At 45.3% G+C, this 16836-nt stretch overlaps 1 protein-coding gene across 2 annotated transcripts in view; it reads right to left on the bottom strand.

The window, feature by feature from the left end:
- The window catches only part of DOCK8 (dedicator of cytokinesis 8), a 230588-nt gene extending 214816 nt beyond the window's left edge, over positions 1 to 15772 (bottom strand). Inside the window, exon 1 of one of the 2 annotated variants that reach the window (XM_072839291.1) lies at positions 15685 to 15772. In XM_072839291.1, the coding sequence (XP_072695392.1) occupies positions 15685 to 15737 (53 nt within the window). In that variant the 5' untranslated portion in view covers positions 15738 to 15772. Of the gene's footprint in view, positions 1 to 14671; positions 14788 to 15684 lie in introns of those variants that run through there. The other variant, XM_072839300.1, reaches the window with a different exon arrangement.
- Between the last annotated feature and the right edge of the window lie 1064 nt (positions 15773 to 16836).

Raw genomic sequence — 16836 nt, 5'->3', positions numbered from 1 at the left:
AATTCTATCACAGAGGGGAGGTGGGACCAGCACACAGTTACCCCCTCAAGTGGGAGTGAATGTTTTAGAATGCTTCTCTCTCATAGATAACCTCTTGTTTCCTGTCAAATAAAATTTTCTCATCTCATCACTCAAAAGCTGTTTAAAAATATCTTAATCTTCTGGTTTTTCCTCAAATGCTTTTTAAATGCTTAGGGGGAAAAAATGGCTGAGCAACATGGCTTCTTATCCATCTGTGAGGCTTCTAGAAAAGATTCACTTGCACATGGTATTTCTAGTCCTTGATTTCAATGAGATTTTAAATTGGTTTTTTTCTACTATCAGCCACCCTGCCTTAAAGGATATATACGCCTTGCATTCTTTGTATCTCCATCTAGAATCTAGAATGTGCTTCCACCATACACATTTGGATATTGCTTCCCTGGTAGTCTCCACATTCACATCTCTGTGACTTAGACCACATGGTTTTACCAACAGCAGAGCAAACAAGGCCTACCCATTTGTTCATTGACATTTGGTTAATGGTCCCTCTGTTGTGACTGGGACCCTGTGAGACAGATGGCTAACTGACCCCCAAAGATTCATGCTCCCCTTTCACAGGGAGGAGATGTTGCTAGAAAGTGACTGCCAAACAAGAACCAGATTCACCAGTCCTCCTTGCCTATTAGTGGACCTTGTAAATAGTTCTCACCACGTAATGTGAGCAGAAGTGATGTGTACCACTTTTGAGTTGAGGTATTTTTTTTTTATAATTTTTTTTTAATTTTTATCCATTCATGATAGTCACAGAGAGAGAGAGAGAGAGAGAGGCAGAGACACAGGCAGAGGGAGAAGCAGGTTCCATGCACCGGGAGCCCGACGTGGGATTCGATCCCGGGTCTCCAGGATCGCGCCCTGGGCCAAAGGCAGGCGCCAAACCGCTGCGCCACCCAGGGATCCCTTGAGTTGAGGTATTTAATGACTGGTTACAATATCTTTCAGTCTCTTCTTCTTGGCCACTGGCACAATGATGCCAGAGTAGCCTAAAAGTCACAAGGTGGCAAAGCCATAGGGCCGAAGCTGCCTGGGTCCCAGAGCCAGTGCTTAGAGGACAGCCATCTGACCTGTACCAGTCTGTGGCATGAACATAAAATGGATTTCTGTTGGGTTATTCCACTGAGATTTTGGGATTATTTGTTATGACAGCTCTTTTACCCTGATTCCTATAAACCCAGATAACCCTCCACTTTAGGCCTGGATCATTAGGCCTGGACCATCCCTCCTCATTAGGATCCTGGAATTCGATAAGCCTGAATCTGATACAAGTATTAATGGGTTAGAGGTGGCAGGATGCTACAGTGCAAGTTCTGTCACTAATTCATGCCCACAGCAATTTGGGGGGGGCTATGGCAGAGACCACTAGTTGTCCTTCAATAGCCATTAGCCCCCTCCTTCTCACTCAATCCAGGTTTTGTTGGAAGTGTCAATGCACTGTGCTAGTAAAAACCATATTTACCCAATCTCCCTTGTAAGTAATCTGACCAAATATGATATATAACACATGTTCAGTTCTAGTTTCCGGGAAAGTTCCTTAAAGGGAAGCAAGTTAGCCAAAATGCCTCTTTTGCCTTCCCTCTTATTTCTGTCTTTAATGTTCTTCCAGTGCATAAAGTTTCAGGAGCCATCTTCTGACCATGAGAATGAGAGCCACACACTAAGGATGATGGAACACAAAGACATAAGGAACCTGGGTCTCCAGTGGCATCTTGTGCTGTCCCACCACATCTGGATTGCCAACCACTGCAATTCTTGTTATGTAAGAAAAATAAATTCCTCATCTGTTTAAGCCACTGTTTATCATGGTTGTCTGTTCTCTGCAGCAGCTAAAAGCAATCCCAGCTGATAGAAGGGTGATCCTCCTGACACAGCCCATGTCACGAATTTTCCTGGCAGGCTGGTCTTCCCGCCTCCTTGCTGTATTCTCTTCTCCTACTCACTTTAATTCTTCCCAGCCCAGGATGTAACACTGGACCAAATCTCTAAGCCCATATGGGAACTCTTGAGAATAAAGAGCTTGCTGACCCTTTTTCTGGTCATTTGATTTAGCCTCAACTCCTGCTCTTTGAATGACACATAAGAATTTCCAAGCATCTTGTCTCCATGATATCCTCACACTGATGCTTCATCTCTGGACCAGAGAGCTCTGCAATCTCAGCTCCATCAATGCAATTATGGGATTTAAGAGAAACCCAAGAAGTTATTAAGTTCATTCACCTGCCTCCAGGCAGGACTGTGATTAGTTCTTCCAGACATATAAAGCTGACTTCCATGGGCCAAAAAAGCGTCTCACAAAGCATGACTCATTGGTAACTTTGAAGGAGTTGATTTAATTTGTTCTCAGTTTCCCTGCCAGTAAAATGGGTATTGTGATCTGAGCATGGAATGACCAGGCCTTTTGCTTAAATCCATGAAGCTTAAAATGGAAAATGATTACTTCTTTCTTCGGTTCTATATGAGATTAACATGGCCACATGTTCTGCAGCTCCTCTCATCAAGAGATTGAGTCTACTTTCTTACCCATTAAAGCTCAGTTGCCTTCTGACTTGTTTTAACCAACAAATGTGGTGAGGGAATGATGTATATGTTCTAAATTAAGCCTCAAGGAGCCTTGTGGATTTCCCCTTCTTCCTCTTTGAAAGTTCCCTTGCCCACAGAAGGAATACTGAGCTAGACTCCTGTAGGATAAGGGGCCATGTGAAGAGGGATGGCAGCTCCAAGGCCCTGAACTTGTGAGTGAGGCTACTGTAGACATTCTGTTTCAGTCAAGCCATCAGATGATGGCAGCCACATGAATGACCACAGCAAGACCAGAAGAGTTGCCCCACTGAGCCCAACTCGAATTAGCAACCCACAGAATCACAAGAAATAATAAACTGCTGTTGCTTTAAGTCAGTAAACTTTGGGATAGTGTATTAGTTTCCTAGGCTGCCATAAGCATTACCATAGACCCAGTGATATTTATTCTCTCACTGTTCTGGAAGCCAGAAGTCCAAGATCAAGGTGTCAGCAGGACCACGCTCCAGCTCAGACGACTCTAGGGAAGAACTCTTCCTTGCCTTTTTACCTTTGGTGGTTGCTGGCAGACCGTGTTCCCTGGCTTGTGGTGGCATAACTCCACAATCTCTGCCTCTGTCTTCATGTGGCCTCTTCTCGGTGTGTGTCTATGGCTTCCGTGGCTCTTCTTATAAGAATGCCGCTAATTAGATTTAGGGCCCACTTTAATCCAACACGACCTCATCTTAATTTACATCTGCAAAGACGCTCTTTCCAAAATAAGATGACATCTGTAGGTACCAGGGATTAGGAATCTTTGCGGAGAGACACAATTCTACCCACAACAGAATGGTTTTTGTTGAGTAGCAAAATAGAACTGATGCTGGTTCTCCTTCCTATAATTTCTGCACTTCAAACACCTAAAGATAAACATAAAGATAATAAAATAGAAAGGATGATCGGTTCTGAAAGACCATGCACAACAGCATCCAGAGAGAGTTTCAGAATTTCCCAGGAGGAAAATACACAAACAGAATATTTTATTTATTGTTAAGGGTCTCAATGCTGGCACCAAGCAAAAATTGGTTATATATCAGACAGTATCATGTCTTCTGAGCATTTTTCTCCACATGTAAGACTTATTTTATGGGAACAAAACCTATATGCCCTTTCCCTCTCAGGTGAGAGCATGCTCTGCCCGGCATTGCGTGTTGAGCCTATGTAAAAGTCAAAGCTTCGTTAGAATCTTCTGGTTACCATTGTCCCACTTTCTCTTCTGCCGCATCCAAACTTTTTAAAGGAGTGGTCTCTACCAGCTTCCTCCATTTCCTCTGCACTGACTCCCCCTCTAACCCTATGAAATCTGACTTCCTTCCCCACAGCTCTGCTAAAACTGCTGTTTCAGACGTTTACACTGACCACCAGCAAGGAAAAAATCCAATGGCTCTTTCTTTGTCCTCTGACCTTTTTAATTGCCCGGTTAGCTCGCTTTTCTAGCACTAGCCTATCTGCCATCTCTGGGCCAAATTCTTCTTCCTCTCTTTTTGTAGCTTTTCCCTCTTCTACCAGAGGGCAAGTGGCTCATGCCCCAGTCCCATTATTTTCCTCTTCCCACCATACTTTACCACTTTCACTGATGACTTCCTAATTAATATGTTTCATCCTGACCTATCATTCAAGCTCCAAGGCCATACCTCAAGCTACCCAATAGAAATGTTGTATAGTTCATGCTTATCTGTATCAATCAGAGTAGGCTTGGTGATGCCGTGATAACAAATAATCCAAATATCTTAGTGGCTTATAAAAATAAAGACCTCCAGAGAGCAAGTTTGGCCTTGCCCTAATTGCTTCTGCTCCAGGACGCAGGAGAACAGACCAGTCTAGAACATTGCTGATTGTGCAGAATAGGGGAAAGGTGGCATGGCAAAGGCCAGGCTGGCCATTAAAGCTTCACCTCGGGGGCACCTGGGTGGTTCAGTGGTTGAGCATCTGCCTTTGGCTCGGGTCGTGATCCTGGGATCAAGTCCTGCATCAGGCTCCCTGCAGGAAGCCTGCTTCTCCCTCTGCCTGTTTCTCTGCCTCTCTCTCTCTCTCTCTCTCTCTCTCTCTGTGTGTGTCTCATTAATACTTTAAAGCTTCACCTCAAAGTGACCACATCACCTTCAATAAGGTGAAAAAGAAAATCCTCTCACAGGGAAGAGCTAGCTCTACATCATGGTGCAGTCTACTATGTTCTCTTAAACGCTCTCCAAGAGAAGTACCAAATCATTCTTTCAAAACTTACTCTAATTCCAAGTTTTCATAATCACTCATTGGCACCATCTTTACCCAATTTCCCCAGAATATAAATCTTGGTATTATCTCTTTTATAAATCTCACCTTTCCCCTTTATAAAAATTCGAAGAAAATTTGGAAAATATACATGCATACATGCACACGCTTCACATGTAAGTAAACAAAAATCATCAGGAATACAACTACCAGGTATGACGCTGATAATAGGTTGGCATAGGTCCTTCTGGTCCCCTCCTTATTATGTGTATTGATCTATTATCTCAACAGGGAGATATATACATACGCATTTTTCAGTAAGAGTGATTTCATACCAGACATACAGCTTTGTGGCTGTCAAAATCTTATCAAGGTAATTTTAGTATTTTCTTCCATTTTGAAAAATATCATGATAATGACTCGCAAATTTAAATAGATCCAACTTTGACCTCTCTCCTGAGTCTCAGATTCCTAAATAAAACAACATAGTAGGAAATTCCTACTACTACTCAATTTCCTACTATGTAGGAATTTCTAATATGCATCTTCGACTTAATATGCCCCCAACTAAACTTGTGATTCACCTTAACAGGCTGTTCCTCGTCCACTTCCTCCCCTGTCTGGTCCCGGCCTCAGGTATTCACCCACTCAGGGATGCCTTCCTGACCATTCTTTCCAAGTATCCACACTCTCTATATGACCTTTTTACATTTTCTACATAGCACTTATTTTACCTGACATTTCCTTGTTTATTTCCTGGTTTACTCTGTTATCTTTCCACTGGAAAATGACTTCTTTTTTTTTTTAATTAAAGATTTTATTTAGGGATCCCTGGGTGGCGCAGCAGTTTGGCGCCTGCCTTTGGCCCAGGGCGCGATCCTGGAGACCCGGGATCGAATCCCACATCAGGCTCCCAGTGCATGGAGCCTGCTTCTCCCTCTGCCTGTGTCTCTGCCTCTCTCTCTCTCTGTGTGTGTGACTATCATAAATAAATAAAAATTTAAAAAATATATTTTAAAAAAAAGATTTTATTTATTTTATGTAGAGAGCACAAGCCCATGAGCAGAGGGAAAGGCAGAAGGAGAGGGAAACAGAATCTCAAGCAGACTCTGAGCTGAGCATGGAGCTGGACTCAAGGATCGATCTCATGACCCTGAGATCACAACCCAAGCCAAAATCAAGAGTCAGTCACTTAACCAACTGTACCACCCAGGCACCCCGAAAAATGACTTTTTTAAAACAACAACTTTGTCTGTCTTGCTCACGGCTCTATCCTTGACATTTAGAACACCGCCAGGTGCACAGTAGGCTACAACCAATGTTCCTGATACAAGCAAATGAATATTTATGTGCTTCTCAAGTCCTGTTGATTCTCTTTGAAGTATCTGTGGACACAGTCCTCTTTCATTCTCTTCTCATGACCCCAGCCTAATCCCAGCTCTTATCACTGCACAATGAGGATGACTGCAGCCCCCTCCTTATCCATCTCACAGAACTCCCCCACCCCACCCATTCTCCACACTGCTAGTTATTCTTCCTATTATACCAGTTTCACCTGTCACTAACCTCCTTGTCCCTCAGGGTCTGGCTAAACCCCTCCAGGGCTTGTGGAACTCCCCCTACCCCACCCCAAGTTCTGTCAACATTCCTGTCCTGACCGTCACCCAGCCACACAAACTCCATCTCCTGTGTTCTCTTATGTCAACCTCCCCACTCCAGTTGAATTCCGGGGGGCAAATACTGGTTGTTATTTTTTCTCCTCTCATAATGCCCACAGAAAGTTATAGGATATTAAAAAAAAAACACCTCTTGTGAGTTGAATAAAGTTATTAAATAGGGAGCAGTATACAGCAGGTAAGTTGGATATCCCTTCTAAAGGGATCTCGTGAGAACGGGCAGTGTTTTGGAACGAAAGAGTACAATACCAGTAGGTGAAGCAAGCCAGTGAGAATATCAACAGGGAGGTGACAACCTTGTTCCCACAGAGAACAGATGGCCACCACTGTCTTGAAACAACATTTATGTGAAACGGCAGGATGAGGTACATTTTTAGTGGGCCCCCGACGCAGCTCTGGATTCCCAAGTGACCCAGAACCCCAGGGGTTATCTTCTTGGTGAGAGCTCAAGTACAGAACCAAGAACCGAATCCAGACAACTCAAACACTTCCACCACCGAAGGCGTTTGCTGTCTGCGGAGCGCTGCCCTGTGTCCCAGCAAGGCAAAGCAGAGACCTGGAAGACAGCCCTGCTATCTGTGGCCATTCCTCTCACTTTTTCTCACATGAGGTATGGTGCATCAGAGGATTACATCTCCCTGTTCAAACAGGGGATAATGCAGCCTGACCACTCAGTTACACCAATGCCAGAAGAACCACATACTTTTTAGCAAACATTATACCCTCTTTTGTTAATCTACATACTTTCTCTAATCAAATGTCCAGGCAAAAGACAGAATCTTTATTCTATGCTTTAAAAATCATATTACTGGGGCACCTAGGTGGCTCAGTTGATGAAGTGTCTGCCTTCAGCTCAGGTCATGATCTCGGGGTTCTGGGATGGAGCCCCATGTCAGGCTCCCTGACCAGTGGGGAGTCTCCTTCTCCCTCTTCTTCTCCCTCTGCCCTTAATCCCATGCATGCTTGCTCTCTCTCTCCCTCAAATAAGTTTTAAAAAATTAAAAAAAATTTTTAAAACACATTATTTAAAAATAAACATGTTATCAACTTCTTATCTCAGGTCAAATGCAAATCATGGGTACATTCATTTGATAGAGACAAAAAAAGAATTTTTTAAAAAATTTCCTGGCTTTTCCAGGAAATGAGTAATGTGACCATAATATAAGGAATGATTAAAAAAGCATGACCAGATTGTGCACATTTAAATACCTGTTGTTGTTTTTTTCGTAATTTCACAAAAGAAATGCCATGCATTTAAGAGGCTTGATTAAATGCTAATGACTTTGTCTCATTCCAGAAACCATACAATATATCATTTATGGATATGTACACACATACATTAAAAGTACAACTTGGTGGTAGTGCTGGCCTCTGAAAGAGGAAGAGAAAGAAAAGGATGGGAGAGCAGAATATGGGGACTTCAAATTTATCTGTAATTTTTTTTTTCATTTAGAAATATCTAACACAAAAGTGAGCAAATGTTGGGATGCCTGGGTGACTCAGTTGGTTAAGCATCGACTCCTGGTCTCAGCTCAGGTCATGATCTCAGGGTTGTGAGATAAAGGCCCCTGTGGAGCCTACTTTAAAAAAAAGAAAGTGACCCAATGTTCACATTTGTTCATTCTGTTTTAGACCCTCAGGGACCTGCCACGTTACTACCTATCTGTATTTATTATATTTTTGAAACTTTCCAAGTAAGAGAAAAAGCAGATTCTCCCTCAAGGGAAAAAGATTTCATGCCACTGAGCTTATTTTTTTTAAATATACTCCAACTCTGAGAACAATCCTAAAAGATCTCTAAGAATGTTCTAGATACTGTTGTGATCCTTAGAATAAGGAGCACAGTGTCAAAATGACCACTTTAAAGGCACAATGCCCCAAAAGGCAGGGCTAGGAGGCAAAGGAAGGGTCCCTTCTTTCCCAGTCCATAATTTTGGGTTCATGTCCTTGCTCCTTGCAGGCAACGCCACGACTTCTTGTCTTTGTATTTCCAGGACCTGGTGCAGTGCTTAGAACAGAGGCACCCTCATTAGCTGGAGTGCATGCAGGAATACACTCTCAAACTTATGAGCCTAGGATTTGCCAGCTTCCTAACTCATCCACACACCAGAAAGTTAAGAGTTGGGAGAAAGAAATTGATTACAGTACTGCATTTCTTTTTTCTTTCTTTTTTTTTAAAGATTTTATTTATTTATTTCACAAAGAGAGAGAAAGCACACAAGCAGGGGAAATGGCAGGCAGAGGGAGAGGGAAAAGCAAACTCCCCATGGAGCAGGGAACCCGATACAGGACTCTATCCCAGAACCCTGGGATCATGACCAGAGCTGAAGGCAGACATTCAACAACTGAACTACCCAGGTGTCCCAGTTCTGCATTTCTTAATCTACTTCCAAGAAATACCATCAGGTAACCTGTTTGCTATTTTTATTTTTGGCCTTTTATATAGAACAACACATTTTATCCTCTGAATGATAAGGAGAGGCACTTGTGAAGCCCTGGATGTTTCTGAGCAAAGTGACACTAACATGGTGTGTAAACATAAAGCCAATCCTAGAACATGAGGAACCCAAAAAAGTGTGAAAGAAGTCCAGTCTATCTATATCTGGGTCCAAGGGAAAAACGCAGGAAATTGCATCATCTGGGTCTTGTTTTGTGATAGAGAGATTCTGATTCCCTCCATGCCATTTCACTTAAAAGAGCAAGAGTTTATGCAAAGGACAGATATATTAGATTGTTAAAGAAAAAAGGGAGTGAAAGTGTGACAACTGGAGTCTAAAAGAGAATCAAGAAAGAACTCAGTTGCCAGAACAATCTACTTTTATCATTAACCCACCTATTCAATGAACAAAGGCAGAGAGCATTTGCCTAAGACAGAGTTTACCACCATCTTTAGTTAGATGTTAGGCAAAGGAAAAAAAGAGAAATCTATGACTGTTTTAATCTCTGAAGCATGACTTCAGAGGTCATGCAGGGACCTGGCAGAGAAGCTAAACAGGAAGAGGTAAGAGACATTTAAGAGCAGGGGTCAAGCTTGCAAATAAAGATTTAAAAGAATGATAAAGCCCAGCGGGGGTGTCAATGTGAGGAAATGACCACTCTTAGGGTAGTTGGTGGAAGCATAAATAGGTGTAACTTTTCTGCGAGCAATTTGGCCACATGTATCAAAAGCTTGCAACATGTTTCTTTCCATTGACCAGGCAACACCACCCTAGAAATTTTTAAGGCAGCATTTGCACTAATTAGTCAAGATGTACGTATAAGACCCCCATCAACCTCTGTACATTACTGTGAAAAACTGGACACTATCTTGAGGCACAATAATAGAAAATGGATTCAGTAAATCATTGTCTATGCAATCAGTGCAATTTTACAGTCTTATGTGAGTTATAATATAGATCTACGTTGATTGACATGGAGAGTTGTTCACGATATTTTATTTTATTTTTTAAAGATTTTATTTATTTATTCATAGAGACGGGGGGGCGGGGCAGAGACACAGGCAGAGGGAGAAGCAGGCTCCATGCAGGGAGCCTGACGTGGGACTTGATCCAGGGTCTCCAGGATCACGCCCCAGGCTGCAGGCGGCGCTAAACCGCTGAGCCACCAGGGCTGCCCTGTTCATGATATTTTAAAATGAAAACAAATCCTAGGGGTACCTGGATGGCTCAGTGGTTGAGTGTCTGCTTTCAGCTCAGGGTGTGATCCCAGGGTCCTGACATCGAGTCCTGCATCGGGCTCCCCACAGGGAGCCTGCTTCTCCCTCAATGTCTCTGCTTCTCTCTCTCTCTCATGAATAAATAAAGAAAATCTTAAAAATAATAAATGAAATAAACAAATCCTAAAGTAGCATGCCCAACACAATCTTATTTCTGTAAAAATGGAAGGATATACACACAAATGTGAACAGCTGTAATTTTTGTGTGGTCGACGTTTTTGCTTGTTTCCTATTTCTCATGTTGAACATGGATGAAAGGAAGAGAGGGCAGGGGAAACTGTTTCTGCTACCACCAATTCTGCCTTTCTAGTCCTGCATTTGATCTGAATGCAGTGGGACACAACACTCTGTGCCAACTTTACCAATTGGCTTGATCTCACCAAACCCCTGCATGCAGATGCCTTCATATATACTTTCAGAGATAACAGGCTGCTTTTATTCTCTGTCCCCAAGTTGTCCATATAGCCAGTTGTCAACAGTTGTTGCACTACAGTGCGAACTCCAGAAGCAGAGGGACTACACTTACCTCAACCAAATAACTTCTTGCATTTCCCTAGACCCTAGAGAACCTTTGTGGCTGCTGATCGCTAATAAATTAGACTAGACCCTTATGGGAACCAGGATAGTACAGTTTGTTGCTTTAACTCTTTTCAATTGACCAAAACATGAATAAGCACCTGATCATCTGCCACTGAAAAGAACTAAGTGCTCCTGTTTCTTTGTCTTCTTCAGCAAAAAGTCTGAGCATCGCATCCCTGCCTCTTCCAGGTCCCTATTAAAGAGGATGGAAAGATGGGGTGCTTGAAACATCACCCCATTCCATCACTAGCTCCGTCTGGGGAGCTGAGATGGGAGACCCAGTCCCTTAAGCTCTACTTCTCTCCCCAGGTAACCACATGATGCAATTATATTTTCTTTCCACGGTAACCACATGATGCAATCACGCATCTATCTTCCATATAGAAGTGAGCGTTAGGTCCACACATACCTGTGACCTATCAGAGCTCAGAGAACACCAAATGAAGAAAATTTCACCCTGGTGGAGGCGTCTTTCTTTCTTATTTCTTTCTTTCTTTCTTTCTTTTTTTTTTTTTGAAGATTTTATTTATTTATTCATGAGAGACACACAGAGAGAGGCAGAGACACAGGCAGAAGGAGAAGCAGGCTCCCTACGGGGAGCCCGATGCAGGACTCAATCCCAGGACCCCGGTATCACGCCCTGAGCCAAAGGCAGATGCTCAACCACTGAGCCACCCAGGTGCCCCCAGAAGGTTCTTTCAATTGCACTTAATGCCCAAAGTTCAAGTGGAGCTGTCCCAAGAATTTGGAAGAAAATTATTTAGAATGTGAAAGAACAAACTCCTGAGTCTCCTAAAGCCCCATCTATTGGCCCTTGGTCTAAAACATGTCCTACAAATGAAGCAATTCCAGAAAGCACCAACATCCCTCTCTGTCATCACCACTAAAGAACAGCACTGTTTCATGGCAGACACACATTTACACATAAATTTCTATGCCTGCATCATCTTCATAGACAAAACAGCATATACTTCTCAGGAAAATCTCTGTACCTTCATCTGGTTCTGTGCTTCTGCCCAAAATTATTGGGATTCTTGGATATAATCTGTTTTGTTAGCTCCTTGTTTTTATCTTCCATAAAATCACTCTGTAATGATGATTATTTTGCTTAACATTTTGTCCCTTTTCTGCAACAAAGCAATGTAGATATATAAAGATTATTTATGTCTTTTCTGCCTTCTGACTTTTGCTCTCTTTACCCAGACTCCTTATTTTACATTTATATGTACCAAATTCTCTATCTATTGGGCCAAATTCTCTATCTTTTCTGTGTTTGAAAGAAACCAAGATTTCACTAAATGAATTTTCCAAATATTAGTAATAATTTTTATAATGTATAAAAGCACTAAATGCCAGTAAGAAAGGCAGTTGACAAGATTTGGTGCTCGTACAAGGGCTGTATTATGACATGTAAAGCAGCGATGTCTGAAATCCCAAAAGCAAACATTATCATGAATTTCCTAACTCAGTCTCATGCTTCTTTGGTGCACAGGAAGTCAGAGACAATTACACTGAAACGAAGGTGTATGTACGTGACACAAAATGAAATTTTACTTCTCCAGCTCAGAAAACCTCAGTGGTGGATCTTTCCTCCTGTATCTCCCTGAGAGGTGGGTTCCAGAGAAACATTTAACCCTAAATCATACGATTACATCATACAATTATACTTTGTGTTCAAAACAAAACAAACAAAAGTCCTGCAGGATGGGACTCTTCCAACATATGGATTTCCAACTTATAAGAATTTAGGTTTCATCAGAGCATGGGAGAGCCAGTGCAGTCGAGGGGGATGGGCCCTGGTGGGTATTCCCAGGTTTCTGTTCTGCTTTGGCCCTGCCCCTAAACTGAGCAATGTTGCTTGCAGGAAGCCACAGAATTTGGGAACAGTGGGGGACATTCTTTTCCCACTATGAGTTCCTCTGCTCACTCCTTCTTGAGGTTGGTGTGGGCGGAACTGACCTCTTTACAAATAAAAAATTTAATATATCAGGTTTGAACATTTCTGCTGGAAGAAGCCCATTGATTTTACCCCCACAAACATCTTCAAGGGGTAGTTCGTATCATTCTGAGTAGATAGGCGGAAGAATAAGAAGACTTAGGAACCCATGCTAAATGTCCTGATGGCCATATTTCAACAGTGGGTAGGCTGGCAAGGGAAAACATTTTCTTTTCCAACTGCCAAATTGCAAAACGTCACACTGGTGGTTTAAACACCAATCAGAACGCAGAAAAGTTTGCCAGTGCTGCTACTGAGATGACAATGTTTTTTTAAAAAGGTAATTCTCTGCTTGCTTTTAAAGAAATTTATTAAGGTTCATGCATCAACATAGCACACACCCAATTAAGAGCAGAGTCTTTGGAATGGTTTGTAATCTCTGCCACCACTGCCTGTGGGGCCTTGAACAAATTGCACGTCTGTGTGCAAACTACATCTCTAAGCTTCATTTTCCTTCTATATGAGATTTCATGTGAGTCTTCTAGAATTTTTGTAAGGATTCAGTGGTATAATCCATTAAACGTATCACAGTGTCTGGGACACAGTAGGTGATCAATAAATGGTAAGCTTTAATATGATATTAATACTAAGTATGTCCTGGGGTGCCTGGGTGGCTCAGTCGGTTAAGCGCCTGCCTTCAGCTCAGGTTATGATCCCAGATGTGAGACCCACGTCTGGCTCCCTGCTCAGTGGGGAGGCTGCTTCTCCCTCTCCCTCTGAGATCTCTCTCGCTTTCACTCTCACTTTCTCTCAAATAAATAAATAAAATCTTAAAAAAATACGAGGTATATCCTTACTAATCCACTCCTTTGAACAATTTCTGCTAAGCTCCTTAGTATAACTCTTCCACCTAAGACACAAATGGTTCAAAGGGGAAAAGAGAACCCCCCAAATAGGAACATCCAATCCTTATTCTTGCCTGAGGATTAGGGAACCGTTTATACTTAGCTTGAATGGGGCTCTTTTTGTTCAGATTGTATCACACATTCAGTTCCCCTGGGTGTGTCTGGTGATTTCAGTACAGGGATGGAAGACATAGGAGGGTGACCGTCCACCCCAAGCAGCTCCAACCTGCCACTGGCATCGTCATACCCAGCCCAAAGTGCTCTGCAACTTCCGCTTCCTCTCCTACCCTTCTGCCTTGGCCTCTGAAAAATGATAATAAAGACAGTGATGAAGCTGATGGCAGCTAACGTTTAACATTTACTCTGAGCCAGGCACGACAAGCACTGTGTACACGTAATTTCACTCACTCTTCCCAAAGGTCCTAAGAAGTAGGTCCTATGATTATCCCACTTGACAAGCAAAGAAACCAAAGTCTAGAAAGGTTAAATAACAGGCCCAGTGTCACACAGTTTGTAGCAGAGGTGGCCAATCTGCAAGCAGGTCTGAGTCCAGCCAGGGCCTTTATTCTTAACTGCCAGGCCACACCGACCCCACCACTGCTTTCAAGAGTGCCTGTAGGATTAGCACAGGGCCTGCTGCTCCTCCCAGGTGAACTCTGCCAAACCCCACAGTCTCCCACATCTTTGTGCCCCAGCCACACTTCCTGACCTAAAATTCACAGGGACCAAGGAGCTACAGCAATGGTACGTGGTACACCCATTGCTAACGTCCGTTTGATTCCCATGCTCCCCAAATGAATTAATTGCCCCTTCTGGCTTGCACCAGAAAAAAAAAAAAAAAAAAGAGAGAGAAATTCCCCTAGGGAGATTCCTGACAGACTTCATACCTTTTAACTATAGTACTTCTGGTACTCCAACATTAATACACAGTACACATTAACAAATTCATTTTAAGGGTGAAGAAATAGTAAGGTAAGAGAAATTGTTTGTCCACAACTACACAGCAGGTGAACATTAGACAGCAAGAAGGCCCAGTGGGCCTTCTGGAAGTCCTTACCGCCTGATTATTCCCAGCTCCTTATGGCTCAGACCTCTCCACACGCTATCCACCTGCAAAACATACTGTGCAACTACCCTTTCGCAGGCTCAGCTAAAAGAAAAATCACAAGTCCTAGAGCAGTGAGGGCAGTTAGGATACTAAGTTGATCCTTCAGGGCCAGTTTCATATTATCTTTTAACCAGTCTAGATTTCTCAGGGCAGGACAAGAATGCCCCCCCCCCGCCCCCCCCAATACTTGTCAGCAGTTTCCAGCGGAGGAAAAACTGCAGCTAAAGCACCTCCGGTGAGAACTTTGAGCAGCAAACGCGCCTACGTTTAGTGTGTGCGATTTTGATTAGGAACTGGATGGCGAAGTGGACTCTCCTGGTCCCCGGCCTGAGCGCTATAAATGTAAAAATGCCAGCCACAGGCCATTCCTTGTTTTGTTTTGTTTTTCCTTTTTTTGTTTATTTAAACGGAGAGTCTTAAAAAAAAATCACTTTTTCCACTTCACGGCTCCTTTGGACCAGGGAATAAAAATAGCGATGTCCACAGGAGCCAAACTTCTTCTGGTAGGGGGGAGGGAGAAATAAAAATAAAACGACAGGGAGAAAAGAAAGCGCCCTGCTGGGAACAGCCCAAGTCCTGAAGCGGCTGCCTGGAAGCACAAAGTCTCCTTTCCACCACTTCTCCACCGGCCCCAGGTCCCAGCAGCGTCTCCAGGGAAGGCGCGGGCTATACGCAAGCCCGCGGCGAGCCCCGCGCGGCCCCCGTGCGCCCTGCGCCCTGCGCCCTGCACCTGCCAGACCCCGGGGCGTGCGCGGGGCGGGGACGCTGGTGGCCCGGGACACCCGGCGGGGCTGGCGGCTGGCGGCTGGGACGGTGCCGGGGAGGCGCAGCGGGCGGAGGCCGGCGCGCGGCAGCTCGGGGGCGGGGGCGGGGGCGGGGGTCCTCGGGTGCGCCCCTGCAGCGCCGTCCCGGGGCGGGGGGGCGGGGGGCCCGCTGCTGCGGCGCCGCGGGGCGCGTCTTACCTGTTGAGCTTGAGCGCGAAGGCGCGCCGCTCTGCGCCCGGGAGCGTGGCCATGGCCCGCGCGCGGCTCGGCGGCCTCCGGGGGCGCGGGGCGCGGGCGGCGGGGGCGCGGGGCGCCGCGGGGCCGCTGCAGCGCTCGCCTGGCGGGACGCGAGCCTCATCTGTCAGGCGGCGCTGCAAACTTCCGCATTTCCACCTTGGGCGCCGCAGTCCCCGCGGGGGAGGGCGCAGCCCCGGAGCGGCGGCCGGCCCGGCCCCAGGCAGCGGCGGGCCCGCGAGGGTGTGGACACGCCGCGGAACTGGCCTCCGGATGCCCCGACGGACGGCGCGCTGCGGCCCGGCCCTGACCTCCGGCGCCCCCCGCCCCCACCGCGAGCGCGGGCGGGCGGCCCCGCGACCCCTGAGCCAGGCCGGAAACCCCGTCTGCGCGGAGCCCAGCGAGGCGGCCGGTGCCTGCGGGCAGGGGCGCCTGCGGGCAGGAGCGGGGTCCGCGCGCGGGGTGCGGGGCGCGGGGCGCGGGGCGCGGGCGGGCGCGGGGGCGGACACCAGCCCTGCCTTCTCCGCGCTTGGGCCTTAACGGCGGTCCACACCGCGCCGGGGGGAAGGCAGATTTGAAAACCAAACAAACCAAAAAGTGGATACAGACCCACTTGTGCAAAAGCTGTGTCCCTCATCCTTCCTGGGGCACCTCAGGCAAATATCATGAACCAGCCCAGGAAAAGCATTATAAGTTATCCCCCACCCCCCACCCCCGACGCCCCTTCAATTTTGTCTGTTTGCAGCTAGAGGATACATGCTTTTCTCTGGGAAAACACTGCACGCCTCTTTCCTGTGATTCAAGACTGCAACCCTGTCCATTTCAGTTTCAGACCGGGCAGTCCGCTACCGGGCCCAGCCCCAGCTCCAGCTCCAGAAAAACCAGAAAAGTCCCAATGTTCACTAGAGTGGGAAAGTACGTGTTTCTTTCAAGTTACTGGTTTGCTCCAAGTTTTGCTCTCACGGAGCACTCTCTGAATACTGCCTCTGTCTGGCAACTTGCCCTTTAAAAATAGGAAAGCGAGATATTTTTGGTTCAGAGCTACACTGCTGTCTAATGTGGCTATTAACTGTTGGAAGTGATGGTTAGTCTGAACTGAGATGCACTGAGTGTGCA

This window comes from Canis lupus, chromosome 1 (genome assembly GCF_048164855.1).
Source record: "Canis lupus baileyi chromosome 1, mCanLup2.hap1, whole genome shotgun sequence".
In the NCBI taxonomy this organism is placed as follows: Eukaryota; Metazoa; Chordata; class Mammalia; order Carnivora; family Canidae; genus Canis; species Canis lupus.
Note: the sequence above shows the minus strand (reverse complement) of the source record. Positions and strands in the feature narration are given on the sequence as shown.